The sequence below is a fragment of the Mustela nigripes genome, chromosome 16 (assembly GCF_022355385.1).
Source record: "Mustela nigripes isolate SB6536 chromosome 16, MUSNIG.SB6536, whole genome shotgun sequence".
In the NCBI taxonomy this organism is placed as follows: Eukaryota; Metazoa; Chordata; class Mammalia; order Carnivora; family Mustelidae; genus Mustela; species Mustela nigripes.
This window is the reverse complement of record NC_081572.1, coordinates 17,941,676-17,958,432: the sequence shown is the minus strand read 5'-3', so window position 1 is coordinate 17,958,432 and position 16,757 is coordinate 17,941,676. Positions and strand designations below refer to the sequence as shown.

At 43.3% G+C, this 16,757-nt stretch overlaps 2 protein-coding genes across 2 annotated transcripts in view; one reads left to right on the top strand and one right to left on the bottom strand.

Moving 5' to 3' along the window:
* Positions 1–8,435, bottom strand: part of CCDC43 (coiled-coil domain containing 43) — a 10,387-nt gene extending 1,952 nt beyond the window's left edge. Inside the window, exons 1-4 of the mRNA XM_059380121.1 lie at positions 8,178–8,435; positions 4,552–4,639; positions 2,572–2,707; positions 1,192–1,250 (exon numbers count right to left, since the gene is read on the bottom strand). Of these exons, the coding sequence (XP_059236104.1) occupies positions 1,192–1,250; positions 2,572–2,707; positions 4,552–4,639; positions 8,178–8,381 (487 nt within the window). The 5' untranslated portion in view covers positions 8,382–8,435. The remainder of the gene's footprint in view (positions 1–1,191; positions 1,251–2,571; positions 2,708–4,551; positions 4,640–8,177) is intronic.
* Positions 8,436–8,463: 28 nt separating this feature from the next.
* Positions 8,464–16,757, top strand: part of DBF4B (DBF4 zinc finger B) — a 46,554-nt gene continuing 38,260 nt past the window's right edge. Inside the window, exons 1-4 of the mRNA XM_059380120.1 lie at positions 8,464–8,601; positions 8,799–9,009; positions 15,133–15,216; positions 16,332–16,365. The gene's annotated coding sequence lies outside the window, so the exon portion shown is untranslated. The remainder of the gene's footprint in view (positions 8,602–8,798; positions 9,010–15,132; positions 15,217–16,331; positions 16,366–16,757) is intronic.

The following is a 16,757-nucleotide window of genomic DNA, read 5'->3' as shown; positions in this document are numbered from 1 at the left end:
AGTGGGTTAAGCCGCTGCCTTCGGCTCGGGTCATGATCTCAGGGTCCTGGGATCGAGTCCCACATCGGGCTCTCTGCTCAGCAGGGAGCTGGCTTCCTTCCTCTCTCTCTGCCTGCCTCTCTGCCTACTTGTGATCTCTCTCTGTCAAATAAATAAAAATAAAAATCTTAAAAAAAAGTCCTTATGGCAATTTATCTTTGGTCTCATGGGATACACTGAAACTATCATTACAAAGGTTTAAAACTAACCCTCAGAATAAAAATCTCAGACTTCTCTAAATTTGAATATTAAAATATTTTAAGAAAATGAAGTTTCATTCCAGAATAAGTACTTAGATCATGGCAGAATATTGTTGGGAGTATCTAGGCTAGTTTTAGTGAATAGAGTATTAATGTAACTGGCAAAAATTTTATGTGCTTGGCACTATTAAAATGCTTGGAAAGAGTTAAATAAGTGTGTAACCTTACTAAACTTTATCAATTTGCTTTTTTTTCCTAGACCACTGAAGCTTAAGTAAAAAACATGTTCTAATAACCACAAACTCTGAATTTATAGAAGATATGAAATAAGTTTAACCAGTTAGAAAATAACTAGCCAAAAACTTTACCCTCCATTTAGGACTTTAAAAACACAGCCTGGGAGGGCCTGGCTGGCTCAGTCAAAAGAGCATATGACTTGATCTTGGGGTCACGGGTTCTAGCCCCACAACAGGTGTAGAGATTACTAAAAAAAACAACCTCCCACTCTTAAAATAACTCTTTTTGCTTTGGTGCTTTAAAATAAGTCCCCCTGGGCGCCTGGGTGGCTCAGTGGGTTAAGCCGCTGCCTTCGGCTCAGGTCATGATCTCAGGGTCCTGGGATCGAGTCCCACATCGGGCTCTCTGCTCAGCAGGGAGCCTGCTTCCTCTTCTCTCTCTCTCTGCCTGCCCTCTCTGCCTACCTGTGATCTCTGTCAAATAAATAAAATCTTTAAAAAAAAAAGAAATCCTTCCTCCCTTCACAGTAGATGTTAACACGATTTCTTTGGGAAAAGTTCTCGTTAAATTGACTGTTAATGGTTATCCTTAAAATGCTGGCCCAAAACAAGATCCTGTTGGTAAAAGGATCCCCCCTCAAAGACAGCAAGATGAAAACTGTTCCTCAAGAGTGCTCAGTGGAGAAACACTTGGGGATGGACAAAGAGAAGGATACATTTATCAGAACCAATGTTCACTGTGGAGGCACATGAGTCATCCTTCTCATCTGCTTCGGTGAGCGTCGTTAAGGAAAGTCGGATGGAAAGCAAAGGCTAGCACATCCCAACCCAGCATCAGAAGACAGTCGGTGAAGTGATGGGCAGGGAAAGCATGCTGAAGAAAAACACCGTCAGAGTGGCAGGGGTAAGCCCAGCCCGGTCATCTTCAGGAATCTCAAGACTGTTCAGAGCTACTGGGAGATCCTTATCTCCCGGAGATGAAAAGAAACTGCCTGGTCTGTGTGGGCTTCCACATTATCTGGCAATGCCAGGGGATGGCAAGAGGACTTCTAAAACAGTGTTTCTCAAAGTATGGGTCCTGGAACTCCCTGGGAACTTGTTAGAAAAGCACCTTCTTGGGCCCCACCCTCGACGTACTAAATCAGACACTGGGGAGCGGGGCCCAGCCATCTGAGGTTTAACAAGTTCTCCAGAACCACCACTGCTTAAAATGTTCTTTTCTAGCCCAAGAAAGAACTACTGGAACCATAGCTCTGCTGACCCTGGCAAGAAAAAAAGTTAGGAGAAACCAGAAGACAAGCTGGCCCCAAAGAGCCTAGGAGCTAATTCCTACACTTGTGATAAGACAGCTAACATTTCTGGTATGAGGTCCCCTATATCAGGCTCCACACGCCCCATTCAATCAGGCCATAAGCTCAGCATCTCCTAAACAAGTTCAAACTCACAGGCAACCAAGCCTGTCCCGGTCAGTAGCAAGTGCCTTTTGCACAGGCCTCCAAATTCCAGACTTCTTCTGTGTTGGCTGGGGATTCAGTCTCACTTTCAATTATGTGGTCACTGGAATATTAAAAAATAAAAAAATAAAAAATTCAAACAAAACTGCTCCAAATTTGGGAATCCTTCATCCAAAAATATCCATATTCTAGTCCCTGTTTTGCCACTAAAGCTATGTATGTCTCTGATCACACAGGCATCTCTAACCGTCATGGTTTCCTTCTCAACTGGGAAAAGCATAGAAAGATGGATTATATGAAGGATACTGTACTGGACAGAAAGGTATTAGACGAATATAAAGAATGACAGCTCTATCTTAAGCTTCTGAAAATACAAGTGGTCCATTATTAAGGCTTTTTTTTTTTTTTTTTTACACCACAGTTTTCAGGAACATACGGATTATGTGGTGAAAAATGTTAAGTCTATTATCAACTCTCCCAACGTCACTCCTCACACCCATGAAGGGCCACAGATCAGAGCCATTTTAGAGGGAAAAATTACACTACAGGGGGAGATTAGTAACTTCTCAAAGCTCACTGTAAACCAGCAAACACGTCGCTCTCAAGCCTCAGGGAGTGGTCCCAAGATTCCGAAAAGGATATTCTTCCTCATCTGTCACATCAGCATACTGGGCCAGAAGGGCGGCTTTTCTCTGCTTCTCCTCTTCGGACACCATCCTGGGCTTCACCACAATCTGTGCCTGCTTCTCAATTAGGGTAGCAATGGCCTGTACTTCATCTGGGAGGGGGGAGGGAAGGGAGGGACAACAGGGTTGTATGTGAGAGAGAACAAGCTCACCGAACCACTAGTCCACCCAAATAGTGTGCAGGAAAGACAGCGGCATCTGCTGACTCTTCAGAGCCCTAGGCTTCAAAGGAGGTGCCTTGGGGGCCAATGAGAAAGGCAAGGAAAGGCCACGCAGGCTAGGCTTTAGGTCTTGTATCCATCTCCGATCAGAGCAGCCCTGCTTTTACCTGTTTTATAAATTGAAGTTCTGATGCTTTAAGGGACAAAAAAAAAATTGACAAGCTCTACATTAGAATCATAGGAAATTCAGCTTCAAGCATGCAACTTTCTCCCCTCTTAACCCAGAAACCTAAGAAGGAATCTAAAATCAACTTATGCTGGTCCTTTTCATAGTGATGATTATGCCAGGTGAAATTCATAAATTATTATTATTATTTTTTAGGATTTTATTTATTTGAGAGAGAGAGATAGCGAGAGAGGGAACATAAGCACGGGGAGTGGGAGAGGGATAAGGAGGTTCTCCACTGAGCAGGGAGCCCAATGCGGGGCTCCATCCCAAGACCCTGGGATCATGACCTGAGCCGAAGGCAGATGCTTAACCGACTCTGTCGATCTCTGTCAAATAAATAAATAAATAAATCTTTTAAAAAATAAATAAAAATAAAATAAAATCAACTACTAAGTTAACCATTCTCAAAGAAAGGAGGCAACAGTGCCCAGTAGTGGTTTTTATGCCTGGAGTGACATTAGAATCATCCATGTGAGCTTTAAAACAAACAAACGAATGCCTCGATGGCTCAGTCGGTTAAGCCTCTGCCTTTGGCTTGGATCATGATCCCAGGGTCCTGAAATCAGGCCCCACTCAGGCTCCCTGTTCAGCTGGGAGCCTGCTTCTCCCTCTGCCCCATCCTCTGCTCATATTTCTCTCTCCATCTCTCTCTAATAAATAAATAAATATCTTTAAAAAAACAAACAATATGTGGGCCCCACCCCTCAAAGATGTTTCTATAACTGGTCCATGGTATGGCTCCGGCACTGATGTGTGTGGTTTTTTTTGTTTTGTTTTGTTTTATGATTATTATTATTTTTTTTTTTTAGATTTTATTTATTTGACAGATAGAAATCACAAGTAGGCAGAGAGGCAGGCAGAGAGAGAGAGGAGGAAGCAGGCTCCCCGCGGAGCAGAGAGCCAGATGTGGGGCTCGATTCCAGGACCCTGGGATCATGACCTGAGCCGAAGGCAGAGGCTTTAACCCACTGAGCCACTCAGGCACCCCTGATGTGTTTTAAACTGTATAAAGTGGTACTAATGGACAGCCAAGACTGAGAACCAATGTGTAGATAGTTTAGAATTGCTTTAAGTCTGGCTTTTACAATTTGAGTTTTCTGCAGTTAATCTGTCATTCTAATGGCTGTATTAACACACTTCTCTTTCATTTTAAGGGGTGACACATTTAGCTGAATTAAGCAAAACATCAATCACAACTGTTATGAAATGAAAGTACAGAAAAGACAGGAGGAGGGAATATTTAGTTGGCCGCAAGCCCTGCCATGAAAATCTACAAGTAGTGGAAAGAGGATGAAAAGAAGGAAAAGTGAAAGCCAGAATGAAGGGGACTGTGGTCCAATGAGGTGGGTAACTGGAGAAGGGGAAAAGGAAACCAACGTTCAGTTAAAAAGCTCATGGAAGCTGCCAGGTGTTTACCAGTTCAAATTATCTTGGGCAAAATGAGTAGGAAATGGAGAAAACTCAAAATCCTCTTGCTAACAGCTGTATAGGAAAGGTTGCTGGAATAGGTACTGGCGGTTAGACGGGCAAAAACTCCCAACTCTACCTTCTTTTTTCACTTTGGTGACGACATTCTGACTTTCCGACCATCGTTCCACAATCTCCTTGCAGATGTTAAGAAGCGAATCTTCTTCCTAGTTGAAAAGGTAGACCAATTAATTTCCTGAGAGCCCTCAGCCTGAACAAAGCCCATGCACAGGGCACGGCTCTCCCTCTGGTGATGAGGAGTTCATGGGGAAGGTTTGAGAGCCTTTTTTGAGGCTCAGAAGTAATCCGGCGAGTCTCAGAATCTACACCTGCTAAGTCAAAAGCACCCGCTCCATCCTGCCAAGCACCAAAGGAAAGGATTCACAGTAACTTAGAACAGTTTTCCTCATGCTTTTGGAGCAAAAACCTGTTGCCGGAGTTAAAACTCTCCTCTGTGAAATCTTCCTTGGCTGATAGATTCAACTCAGTACATTTTCCAGGGTTTATCAACTTTGATGCTGGAACATATCCACGACCTTGGGGACCCCACCACTTTAGCTGATAAATGAGGAGCTGTCTCCTATCCAACCATCCCTCTGTCCATTTCACACAAGCAGACATATTCTGCATGTTTACCAATCCTCCTCCTTAGCACAGTAGAACAAAAGGATGTTGGCTTCAGTGTCCGATGAAGTCAAGCTCCGATCTATGAACGAGTTTCTTAACTTTCTGAGCTTCACATCTTGTCAGGATTTTAGTGAGGATGAATGAGAATGTGTGAAAAACCCCTACCCTGCTTGGCGAAGAAAAGGCATGTCAATTAATCCGAGCATTTCCCTCCATCTTCATTACAGCTACCTTATCGTCTTCATACTCTATCCTCAAAATGAGTTGTTGGCTCAGGTGCCAGGCACTGTTCTCAATACTTTACCTAAGAACTTTTCATTCTTAAAACAATCCCAAGATGTAAGGGCTATTGCTACTCTCAATTTATAGATGATAAAACCAAGGTACAGAGGTTAAGTAACTTGCCCAAGGTCATACAAGTAAAACACACACACACAAATGGATTAAACAGGATTTGAACCCAAGCAGTCTACCTCCAAGCCCATGTTCTCAACCATTATAGGATACCATCTCTCAAAGACAGTAGGAAGGTGTAGAACACATACTTTTTTTTTTTTTTTTTAAGTAATCTCTATACCCAATGTGGGACTCGAACACACAACTAACCCTGAGATCAAGCATTGCATGCTCTACAAAATGACCAGCCAGGTGAAGCCGTATTTTGGATTTCCTTATTTTGTACCCAACAAAGGATTTCATTCTCTCCCCTGCGTCCTTTAAGCACAAATGACAAACATGCAGTTTGTCTAGCCCAGTTTCTTTAGTTCATAGACCCCCCAGCAAGAAAAGCAAAAGAAGACGAAATGAATGGGAAAGGGAGAGAGGAGCAAAAGAGAAAGGGTGCTCTTGGAGGACAAGATGGTTTATTCTCCCAGGCTTCACCTAGACCAAAAGCCTTCATCCATCCATTTGTTCATTTATTCACCCACATGGTGCCTGCCATGTTGAAGGCACTAAGATGAGTGATAAGAGATGAATCAGAAACAGCCCTGGCTCTCACGACACTGACAAATTTAGAAAGCTGGTATAGAAATAGCAGCCATAAAATGTAATATCCCAATTAATGTAATAATCCTACTTAAAATTGAAAACTCACTCCCCCATTCCACTCCTGATCTTCTTAAAGTATGTTCCTTTTTTCCTAGCACTTATCATTATAGTACTTATCATAAAGTACTATATAATTTACTGATTAAGTTTTTCTCTGCTAGAATGTCCCCCCATCAGGGCAGGGATTTCTGTTTTGTTCCCCGAGGTATCCCAAGCACTTAGGGCAGTGCTTGGCAGAGAGTAACCTATCAATAAAAACTCAAATCAATCAATCAGTCAACAAAAATGCTACTGGAAGGAGTAAAAAAAGGATAATAAAAAGCTTTGATTAACTGTTATTTGCTCCTGACAAGATACACTGTTCTTGAATCTTCACTCAAATTGTTGTTGACAATTTCTTAATTCCTAATATTGAATCCTAGCCCCATCTGGTGATCGATCTGGCTATGCCTTTTGTTTTTTTCTGGAAAGGGATTTGGTAAAACAGCAGCTTTCATACTGACCGAAAGAAAGTAAGTAGCATTATGAATAACGTGTTTGATATATACCACATTCATTGGCCTTGCTGATCTGTAAAGTTGTTTCTCAGTTGTGTCATGAACCCTGCCTCATCATATAATTCCTGGCCAATTCTTCCCAAAGCCATTTCCTATACAGAAGGGGTGGGAAAACCAAGAGAAAAATTAAGCATAGTGTGTGAATCGGCAGAGCAGGAGGGAAATAAGACTGTCTACTATAGTTCATGTAAACAAGAAGCAGATATAAAGAGCCAAATCTGGTTCTAGATAACTTTTCTCTTCTCTACCAAGAAACTTAATAGTCTAAGCAAATTCATGCCTGCCTTTATCAGCGACATGCAGTCCTAAATAATGACACAGGAAAAGAACAAGTCAAGGAGCTAGTACCAGTGGGTACCCAACTTATTTCAACTTCTTTTTCATGGAGTCTTTAGAAATTTCCAAGCTGGAAATAAAAACTAACTTAAATTGCTTGTCTCACCCTCCCTCTTTCCCCCTGCCCCACCAATCTGCAATGTCAGCATCCAGCAAAAGAGTTTACTCCATAGCGTTCTATCTCACTGAACACAAGAGCTGCATCACAAGCTTTGTTAAAGCTTTCCCGTTTATAGGTCAATCTCACCAGAGCAGGCTTTGGGACTAAAAGGGGGACATAGCCAGAAGGACCTGGGACAGCTGCACCAGTATTATATTTCAACCATCTGCCCAATCATTGAACGGTGTTTCCACCAAGTAAGTGTAACCACAGATGAAGGCAGCAGAATGATCAGGTTGGAAAAGTGGACAGCCTGGTAATTTACCACCTAAACATAGATTAAAAGACACATTTCTGAATTCTTGAATCTCCTTCTAAGCAGCTGGGTACCAAGTTTATCTCTCTTCTTTAAAATTCTGACTTTATATGCCACTTCCCCCAGCAAAAACCGCGATTACTGCATTTCTAAATACTATAAAAGATCAAGCACAGTATTTGCTTCAGTTCCCGCCTAGGCCTAGACCTATACCTAGAGTTTTACTGCCAACTTACCTTTTTTGGACTCTTACCTCCAAAATTGGAACCGAGAGGGTACTTCCTGCAGGCTTTTTTTGTCATGGGACAGCCCTGGGCACTGCCTCCTAAAGAGCACAGACATCCCAGAGCACTTTATTCCCCTCTCTGAACACTGCCAATGGATGGGAATGAAATTGGTCGTTAGGCGTTTATGATAAAACTCTCATTTAGACATTTCAGCGCCTTCGGAAGAACACTCAGCCAGCTCACACACAAGCATCCGAGACAGCCATGTCCCCAAGGAATAAGGGAAAACCATTCTTCTCTATGCACCTGCAACCTCCTGACATCCCCAAACCCTGGTTGGTGAGTAATCCCCTTCTCCCGCGGCCAAGAGCTCAAAATATTCCTCTCCCAGGTGATACCACTAATTGTCTGGGACACCAGGTACGGGAAAGGGGGTACGAAGTACTGACAGGGGCCGCCAGAAAGCTAAAGGAACGTGGCCGGGCTTCTCACCAAGAAAGCAGAAAGGATACCCTGCAGAGCGTCCAGCCTCTCTTCTTCCTCCTCTTCCTGCAGGACACCCAGGATGTAGGCGCCGTAAACGGCTCGGTCCACTCCCAGCGCCTCCAACCGTCCATCCAGCCAGGACCCAAAGGCGGTACTCACGCCATCGCCTTCTCCGGAGGCAGCCGCAGCCACTTCGCTGGGCGCCGCCATCTTGGGGTCAGGGTCCTGCCAGCCTCCAGGGCGCCTACCGCAGTGCCTGACGGGTCGCGCCGCGGGCCCACTGCGCATGCTCCGAAGGAGAACCCACGACCTGGCGCGTGGGGCGGCGAGCCAATCCACCTGCAGTGGTGGGTCTGGGCATTTTGCACCTTCTAAATAGAGAGCCTGCTGGAGTGCGCGCGGTTACGTCATCTCTCAGGAACGCTGGCAGGTGAGTATTCTTAACAGACTCTTTTTTACAGTTGGTTCAGAGAGGTTCGGTAACTTGGCTCAAGTCACGCAGTTACTAACTAAACAGGATTGGAACTCAGCTTAGATTCCGGCACTTCGTCCCACCTCGCGGAATTGCCCTTCCCCGCGCCCTGGTGGGACAGGTACTAAGTCGCCCTCTCCCACACGGCTTTCCAGAGGGAACCGGCTGACTGTCCCGGATGCCCACCGTCTCTATCAACGAGCACCACATTCGCCTTTCCAAGTTCCGTCCGTTTCAAAACTCAAGCTCCAGAGAACCTTCCCCGGTTCCCTGCAGCCTGTGTTAAGACATCTGCAATGTGCTGCGGTTGCTTCTGTGCATTTAGCAAGTAGTATCGGACATAGTAGGTGCTCAATAAATGATCAGGTAACCTCAAGTCATTTTTCACTCATTCATTCAACACTTAAAACGCTTGTCTGTTTCTGAGGAGCCTTCTCTACTCTTTGCCGGGCTCTGTGCTAAGTTAAGAGCTTTTGATGCATTACTGCTTGTAATCCCCGCAACAACTCTGTGAGGAGATTCTTGTATTAAAGGGAAGGAAACCGAGGCACAAGTCCTACAGCTGCAGGAAGCCTAACCAGAGGCCTCTGCACAAGCCTCAGCTGACTCGGAAGCACCTGGCTCCTGGCCAAAATGAATTACCCAAGAACTTAGGTTGGCTTTTCCTGAACTACAGAGAGGCTGGTAGGTCACTGACCTGACTCTTTCATTCACTAAATATTTGAGTACCTACAGCATGGTGTATGTAGCTCCTAGGCTCTGAAAATACAAAGATAGAAATATCACAGAATCTCTGCCCTCAAAGGGACTTCATCAGTCTGGTGGGAACAGGCAGTGTTTAATGACAAGATAGTGAGGTAAATGTTTTCATGGAGCTTGTCCAATGGTGGTTGTCCAGTGGGGATTGTCAGTTGACAAAAGTTGGGAGCCATTATGACTCAACGGTCATAGTTTGAGGTCAGTACAGAGCCCCCGCAACCAGAAAAGTACCATGAAATTTTGTTAGCTTTTAATTTTTATTTTGAAAGAATTATGGGCTCATGGGAAATTGCAAAAATAGTCCATAGAAACCTGTGCATCTTCACCCGGTTTCCTCCAGTGGTACTATCTATATAACTATAGTACAGTATCAAAATTAGGAAATCGGTATTGGTACTATGCACAAAGGTTTTTTTTTTTTTTTTTTTAAGATTTTATTTGTTTGATGGAGAGAAACAGCGAGAGAGGGAACACAGCAGGGAGAGTGGGAGAGAGAGAACAGACTTTCTGCAGAGCAGGGTTCAATCCCAAGATCCTGGGATCATGACTTGAGCAGAAGGCAGATGCTTAATGACTGGGCCACCCAGGTGCCCCATGCACAAAGATTTTTGAAGGCCTGAGGAACATCTCACAAAACTGAGTGAAGGCTCTTCAGACTCTGTGTTAAAAAAGATACTTGAGGGTGCCCGGGTGGCGCAGTGGGTTAGACTCCTGGTTTCGGCGTCCGTTGTCACCTCAGGGTCCTGACATCCAGCTCCACACTGGGCTGTGCGCTGGGCACCCAGCCTGCTTCAGTTTCTCTCTCCCTCTCCTTCTGGCCCTCCTGCACATTCTCTCTCTCTCTCTCTCTCAAATAAATAAATCTGTAAGGATATTTTTTTTTTATTTGATAGAGAGAGACAGCAAGAGCAGGAGAGGGAGAATCAGGACTCCTGTGGAGCAGGGAGCCCAATGTGAGGCTCGATCCCAGAATCCTGGGATCATGACCTGAGCCAAAGGCAGACACTTAATGACTGAGCCACCCAGGCATCCCGAGGATTTTTTTTAAAGAGTTATTTATTGGGGCACCTGAGTGGCTCTGCCCTCGGCTCACATCATGATCCTCGGGTCCTAAGATTGAGCCCCAAGTTGGGTTCCCTGCTGGGCAGGAAGCCTGTTTCTCTCTCTCCCACTCCCCTTGCTTGTGTTCCTTCTCTCTCTCTCTGTCAAATCAAAAAATAAAATCTTAAAAAAAGTTAAAAAAGAAATCCTCACTGGCTATTTTATTACAAAAGTAATTGCTTGTGGTTAAGAAAAAAATCATAAAACTGGAAAGGTGACAGAAAGCTTACAGAAAAAAATCAAAATGATTTTTAATCTATAAAAAGATGCTGACCTAAAGTTTTTTAAATATGCAAATTAAACTTGGAATGAGCTACAGTGTTTACTTCTCAGATCAAAAAGGCCGATAATAAGGTACCTGGGTAACTTAGTCTGTCATGCATCTGCCTTTGATTGAGATCATGATCCTGGAGTCCCGGCGTTAAGTCCCACATCAGGCTCCCTGCTCAGTGGGGAGTCTTCTCCCTCTGCCCTTCACCCAGTTTGTGCTCTCTCTTGCTTGCTCCCTCTCTCGCTCTCAAATTAAAAAATAGGTTTTTTTTTTTTAAAGAAAAAAAAAGCAATTTTTTTTTTTTTAAAAGGCACCTGGGAGGTTCATTTCTACTCAAGTCATGATCCCAACATCCTGGGATCGAGCCCCACTTTGGGCTCCCTGCTGAGCAGGGAGCCTGCTTCTCCCTCTCCCGGTCCCCCCACTTGTGTCCCGTCACTCACTGTCTCTCTCTGTCAAATAACTAAATAAATAAAATCTGTAAAAAAAAAAAAAAAAAAGGCTGATAATATGCTGTCTTGATCTGTGATTGAGTTGCAGGCACTGGAAAATGTGAGAGCAGGAAGTAGATCAGTACAATCTAATTGGAGGACAATTTGAAAAGACCCAGCATTTCTACTTCTGGGAATTTATTATAATACATACATGTGTGCAGAATGACCTATTTATAAGGACATTCATTACAGTGATGCTTATTATAGTGAAAGGACAGAAATAGTCTCCATTCTGTCCCTGGGAGATGGGCTCAAAAAAGTCACAAAAAGGATGCCTGGGTGGCTCGGTTGGTTAAGCCGCTGCCTTTGGCTCAGGTCATGATCCCAGAGTCCTGGGATCGAGTCTCGCATTGGGCTCCTTGCTCAGTGGGGAGCCTGCTCTCTCTCTGCCTCTACCTGCCACACTGCCTGCTTGTGTTCTCTCTCTCTCTCTTTCTCTCTCTCTATCTCTATCTCTGACAAATAAATAAATAAAATCTTTAAAAAGAAAAAAGTCACAAAAAGGAGTACTGGACAGCTGTAAAAATGGAAGAAGCTCTTAATGTACTGACAGGTAGCAAAACTCAAGCTACATTGTTAAAGAAAAAAGTGAGGCTCAGAACAGTATGTAATGTTTGCTACCAATTGTGTTTGAAAAGAACATGGGGTGGGGGAATATATATATACATTCGTGTCCTTGTATGTGCATAAAATACCTCTGCAATCACAGACAAGGAGTAAGAGGATGGTTGACACTGAGGAGGAGAACCCAGGGAGACTAGTGTCAGTACATCTTGATTTAAAATTATGAGCGGGGCGTCTGGCTGCCTCAGTCAGTTAGGCATCTGACTCTTGATTTGGCTCAGGGTGCTGGGATTAAACCCTGCATCAGGCTCTGCATTCAGTGGGGGGTCTTTCTCCTTCTGCCCCACCCCTGCTCATGCTCCCTTGCTTTCTCTCTCTCTCTCTCAAATAAAATCTTAAAAAAAAAAAAAAATAAAGGGGCGCCTGGGTGGCTCACTGGGTTAAGCCGCTGCCTTCAGCTCAGGTCATGATCTTAGGGTCCTGGGATCGAGTCCCGCATCGGGCTCTCTGCTCGGCAGGGAGCCTGCTTCCTCCTCTCTCTCTCTCTGCCTGCCTCTCTGCCTACTTGTGATCTCTCTTTGTCAAATAAATAAATAAAATCTTTAAAAAAAATAATAAAATAAAATAATAAAATTATGAGCTATTTATTTACCTTACATCTTTTTTTTTTCCTTTTCAGAAATAAAACCTACTTGCATACTTTCTCCAATCTCATTTTCTTCCCTTCCTCCCCAGAGGTAAACACTATTTCTGAATTTGGTGTTTATCCTCCTCCGGAATGTTTGAAACATAATATATAATACAACATGTTTGTGTATTTACCCAAACATATATATGTATCTGTAGACAACATGTCACATTATTTTTGCATGTGGGACTTTTCATCCTGCAGTGTGCTTTTTTTCACATAAAATTGTTTAAAATACTTACCCATGTTAATACATGTAGCTTTTATCCATTCATTTATTTTTTAAAAGATTTTATTTATTCATTTGACAGAGATCACAAGTAGGCAGAGAGGCAAACAGAGAGAGGGGAAGCAGGCTCCCCACTGAGCAGAGAGCCTGGTGCGGGGCTCGATCCCAGGATCCTGAGATCATGACCTGAGCCGAAGGGAGAAGCTTTAACCCACTGATCCACCCAGGCACCCCTTATTCATTCATTTAAACCACTCTTTGCATATCCTAGTTGATCCATTCCTTTGTTGGTAGTCATTTACTTTCCAGTTTCCCAAATACTGCTTCAATTCACATTCTTTTTTTTTTTTTAAGGTTTTATTTATTTGACAGAGAGAGGGCGAGAGAGGGAGCACAAGCACCAGAAGTGGGAGAGGAAGAAGCAGGCCCCCACTGAGCAGAGAGCCTGATGTGGGGCTCGATCCCAGGACCCTGGGGTCATGACCTGAGCCAAAGGCAGACGCTTAACTGACTGAGCCACCCAGGAGACCTCAATTCACATTCTTATATATGTCTCTTTATATGCTTGTGGGAAAGTTTCTCTAGGCCAGTAAGCATCAAACATACATATATATATTTTTAAGATTTATTTATTTATTTTAGGGGCGCCTGGGTTGCTCAGTGGTTTAAGCCTCTGCCTTCAGCTCAGGTCATGATCTCGGGGTCCTGGGATCCAGCCCTGCATCGGGCTCTCTGCTCTGCAGGGAACCTGCTTCCTCCTCTCTCTCTCTCTCTGCCTGCCTCTCTGCCTACTTGTGATCTCTGTCTGTCAAATAAATAAATAAAATCTTTAAATTAAAAATTTTTTTAAATTTATTTATTTATTTATTTATTTTAGAGAGAGAGAGTATGAGCGGTGGGGAGGGGTAGAGGGAGAGAGAGAATCTCCAGCCCACTCCCCAGAGTGCAGAGCCTGATGCAGGGCTCAATCTCTCGACCCTGAGATCATGACCTGATCTGAAACCATCCTGATAAACAATCCACCACTTAACTGACTGTGCCACCTAGGAACCCAGCATCAAACATATTTTTGCCACATACTCTTAGCAGGAAAAATATTTCACTAGGCATGTCTGATGTATGTATGTATTTGTTTATGAATCACTATAACAAATTAGTATGTCCATCATAAGACATATAAAAAGATAATTATAAAAGGGGAGATTAAAAAGTGAATAATGATGGTTAGCATTTTTTAGCAATAAAGCAATTTACAAAAAAAAAAAGGTTGAAGAGGGGTGCCTGGGTGGCTCAGTCGGTTAAGCACCCAACTCTGGGTTTTGGTTCAGATCATGATCTCAGGGTTGTAAAATCAAGCTCCACGCTGGGCCCTGTGCTCAGTTAGGAGTCTACTTGTCCTCTGTTTTTCCCCCACTCATGTTCGCATGCTATAAAATTTCAGCTAAAGTGGGGTGCCTGGGTGTCTCATTGGGTTAAAGCCTCTGCCTTCAGCTCGGTCATGATCCCAGGGTCCTGGGATCAAGCCCCACTTCTCAGCTCAGCGGGGCTCTCTGCTCAGCATGGAGCTTGCTTCCCTTCCTCTCTCTCTGCCTATCTCTCTGCCTACTTGTGATCTCTGTCACATAAATAAATACAATCTTAAAAAAAAAAAAAATTAAAAAAAAAATAAAATTCAGGGACGCCTGGGTGGCTCAGTTGGTTGGGCAGCTGCCTTTGGCTCAGGTCATGATCCCAGCTTCCTGGGATCAAGTCCCACATCAGGCTCCTTGCTCGGCAGGGAGCCTGCCTCTCCCTCTGCTTCTGCCTGCCATTCTGTCTGCCTGTGCTTGCTCTCTCTCCCTCTCTCTCTCTGATAAATAAATAAAATCTTAAAAAAAATAAAATAAAATTCAGCTAAAGTAAATAGAGGGAAATATATGACCTTAAATGAATACACATGCTCTACAAACATAGCCAGCCAGGTGCCCCTTCCCTTGTATTTCTGCCTTAAATATTTTTTTTCGCCTTAAATATTTGAAGGTTATGTTGTTAGGTTCATACAATACTAGGTTACTTAGTTCCTGGTGAATTATCATCAAGCAGTGACACCTATATCCCTAACAATTCTTTACCTCTTAAAATCAATTTTTTCAAGGGTGCCTGGGTGACTCAGTCATTAGGTGTCTGCCTTCGGCTCAGGTCATGATTCCAGAGTCCTGGGATCAAACCCCGCATCAGGCACTCTGCTTGATGGGAAGCCTGCTTCTCCCTCTCCCACTCCACCTGCTTGTGCCTCTCTCTCACTGTGTCTCTCTCTGTCAAATAAATAAAATCTTCCAAAAAAATCAATTTTGTCAGATTTTAATATTGCTGTATTGGTTTTCTTTGACTGTGTTACCCACAGAGCAGCGTTAAGAGCATGGTGTCTGAATTCAGACTGCCTGGGTTCCCATACCAGCACTAACACTTTCTGGCTGTGTGACTGCAAGTAAGTTATAATCTCAGTGTCCCCATGTGCAAAATGGGCGTAACTAACTACCCACCTCACAGGGGTTTTATGAGGATGAAATTAATTACAATTTTTAGAGCACTTTGAGGGGCACCTGGGTGGCTCAGTTGGTTAAGCATCTGCCTTCAGCTCCCATTATGATCCTGGAGTCCCAGGATTGAGCCCCAGGGCAGGCTCCCTGCTCAGCAGGGAGTCTGCTTCTTCCTCTCCCTCTGCTCCTCCTTGATTGTGTTCTCTCTCTCTCTCTCTCTTGCTCACTCTATCTCTCACAAATAAATAAAATATTTCCCCAAAAAAACATTCTGAATATCATAAAGAAGCGCTACATTGGTATTTATTAAATAAATTAAATATATATGTATATATATCTGCATCCCTTTTCTGTATTTTTAAAGATTTTATTTATTTGAGAGAGAGACAGTGAGAGAGAGCACGAGGGGGGAGAAGGTCAGAGGGAGAAGCAGACTCCCCATGGAGCAGGGAGCCCAACGCCGGACTCGATTCTGGGACTCTGGGATCATGACCTGAGCCGAAGGCCGTCACCCAACCAACTGAGCCACCCAGATGCCCCTGTGTCATTATTTTTTAAGTATTTCTCTAGTAAACACCATACAGCTGGTAGTTAACTGCAGTGCTGCAGTAGATGTTGCATAAATCCTAGCACATATGTGTGAGCGTATCTGTAGAGTCACTTTTGTAGAGTCACTCCTAGAAATGAGATTGCTGGGTGGAAAGATACATACATTTGTAATTTTGCTAGATAATGCCAAATTGCCTTACATAGGAGGCTGTTACAACCCCGATGTAAGGTGATTTGGCACTGTCTAGCGAAATTGATCTTTGCCAGTCTGTTAAATGAAAAGCGGCATTTCCGAGTAGGTTTAATTTGCATTTCTCTTATTTTAAGTGAGGTTGAGTCTATTTGAATGCTCTTTGTATTTCTTTTTCCATGAATATTCTCTTACCCATTTTCAACTGGGTTATTCTTTTCTGTATCTATTTGTACAGGGTGTTTTGTTTTGTTTTGTTTTTAGATATTGGGAAATCAGTCCTTGTTCTATGATAGGAGCTGATTTTTTTTTTTTTTTTTTAAGTTTAAGCACTTCCCCTCAGGAATGGAGAAAAATGGTAAGAAAGAAAATTTTGAATTACTATCTCAAAACATTTTCTGCCCAGTAGTAAAAGGTACATTTTTCTAGTCACTAACTGTGCTTAACACATGTTGAATATTTAAAACCTCACTTTCTGGTAGATAATATTATCTTCATTTTACAAATGAAAAAAATGAAGATCTGAGAGATTCAGGGATCTGGTCATTTAATAAATATTTAGTAAGCACCCGCTGGGTTCTTTACTTTGGGGATGTAGCAGTAAGTGAAAAGAAAAGGTCCTTCTTATGGGCTTGCATTCTAGCTGGGGAAACATAGACAAATATAGACCAGTACACAAATAAGAAAGTTTCTGATGGTTAAGTGCTGTGAAGAAAATAAGAAATGGGCGAGCTGGTGTTAGGATGGGTG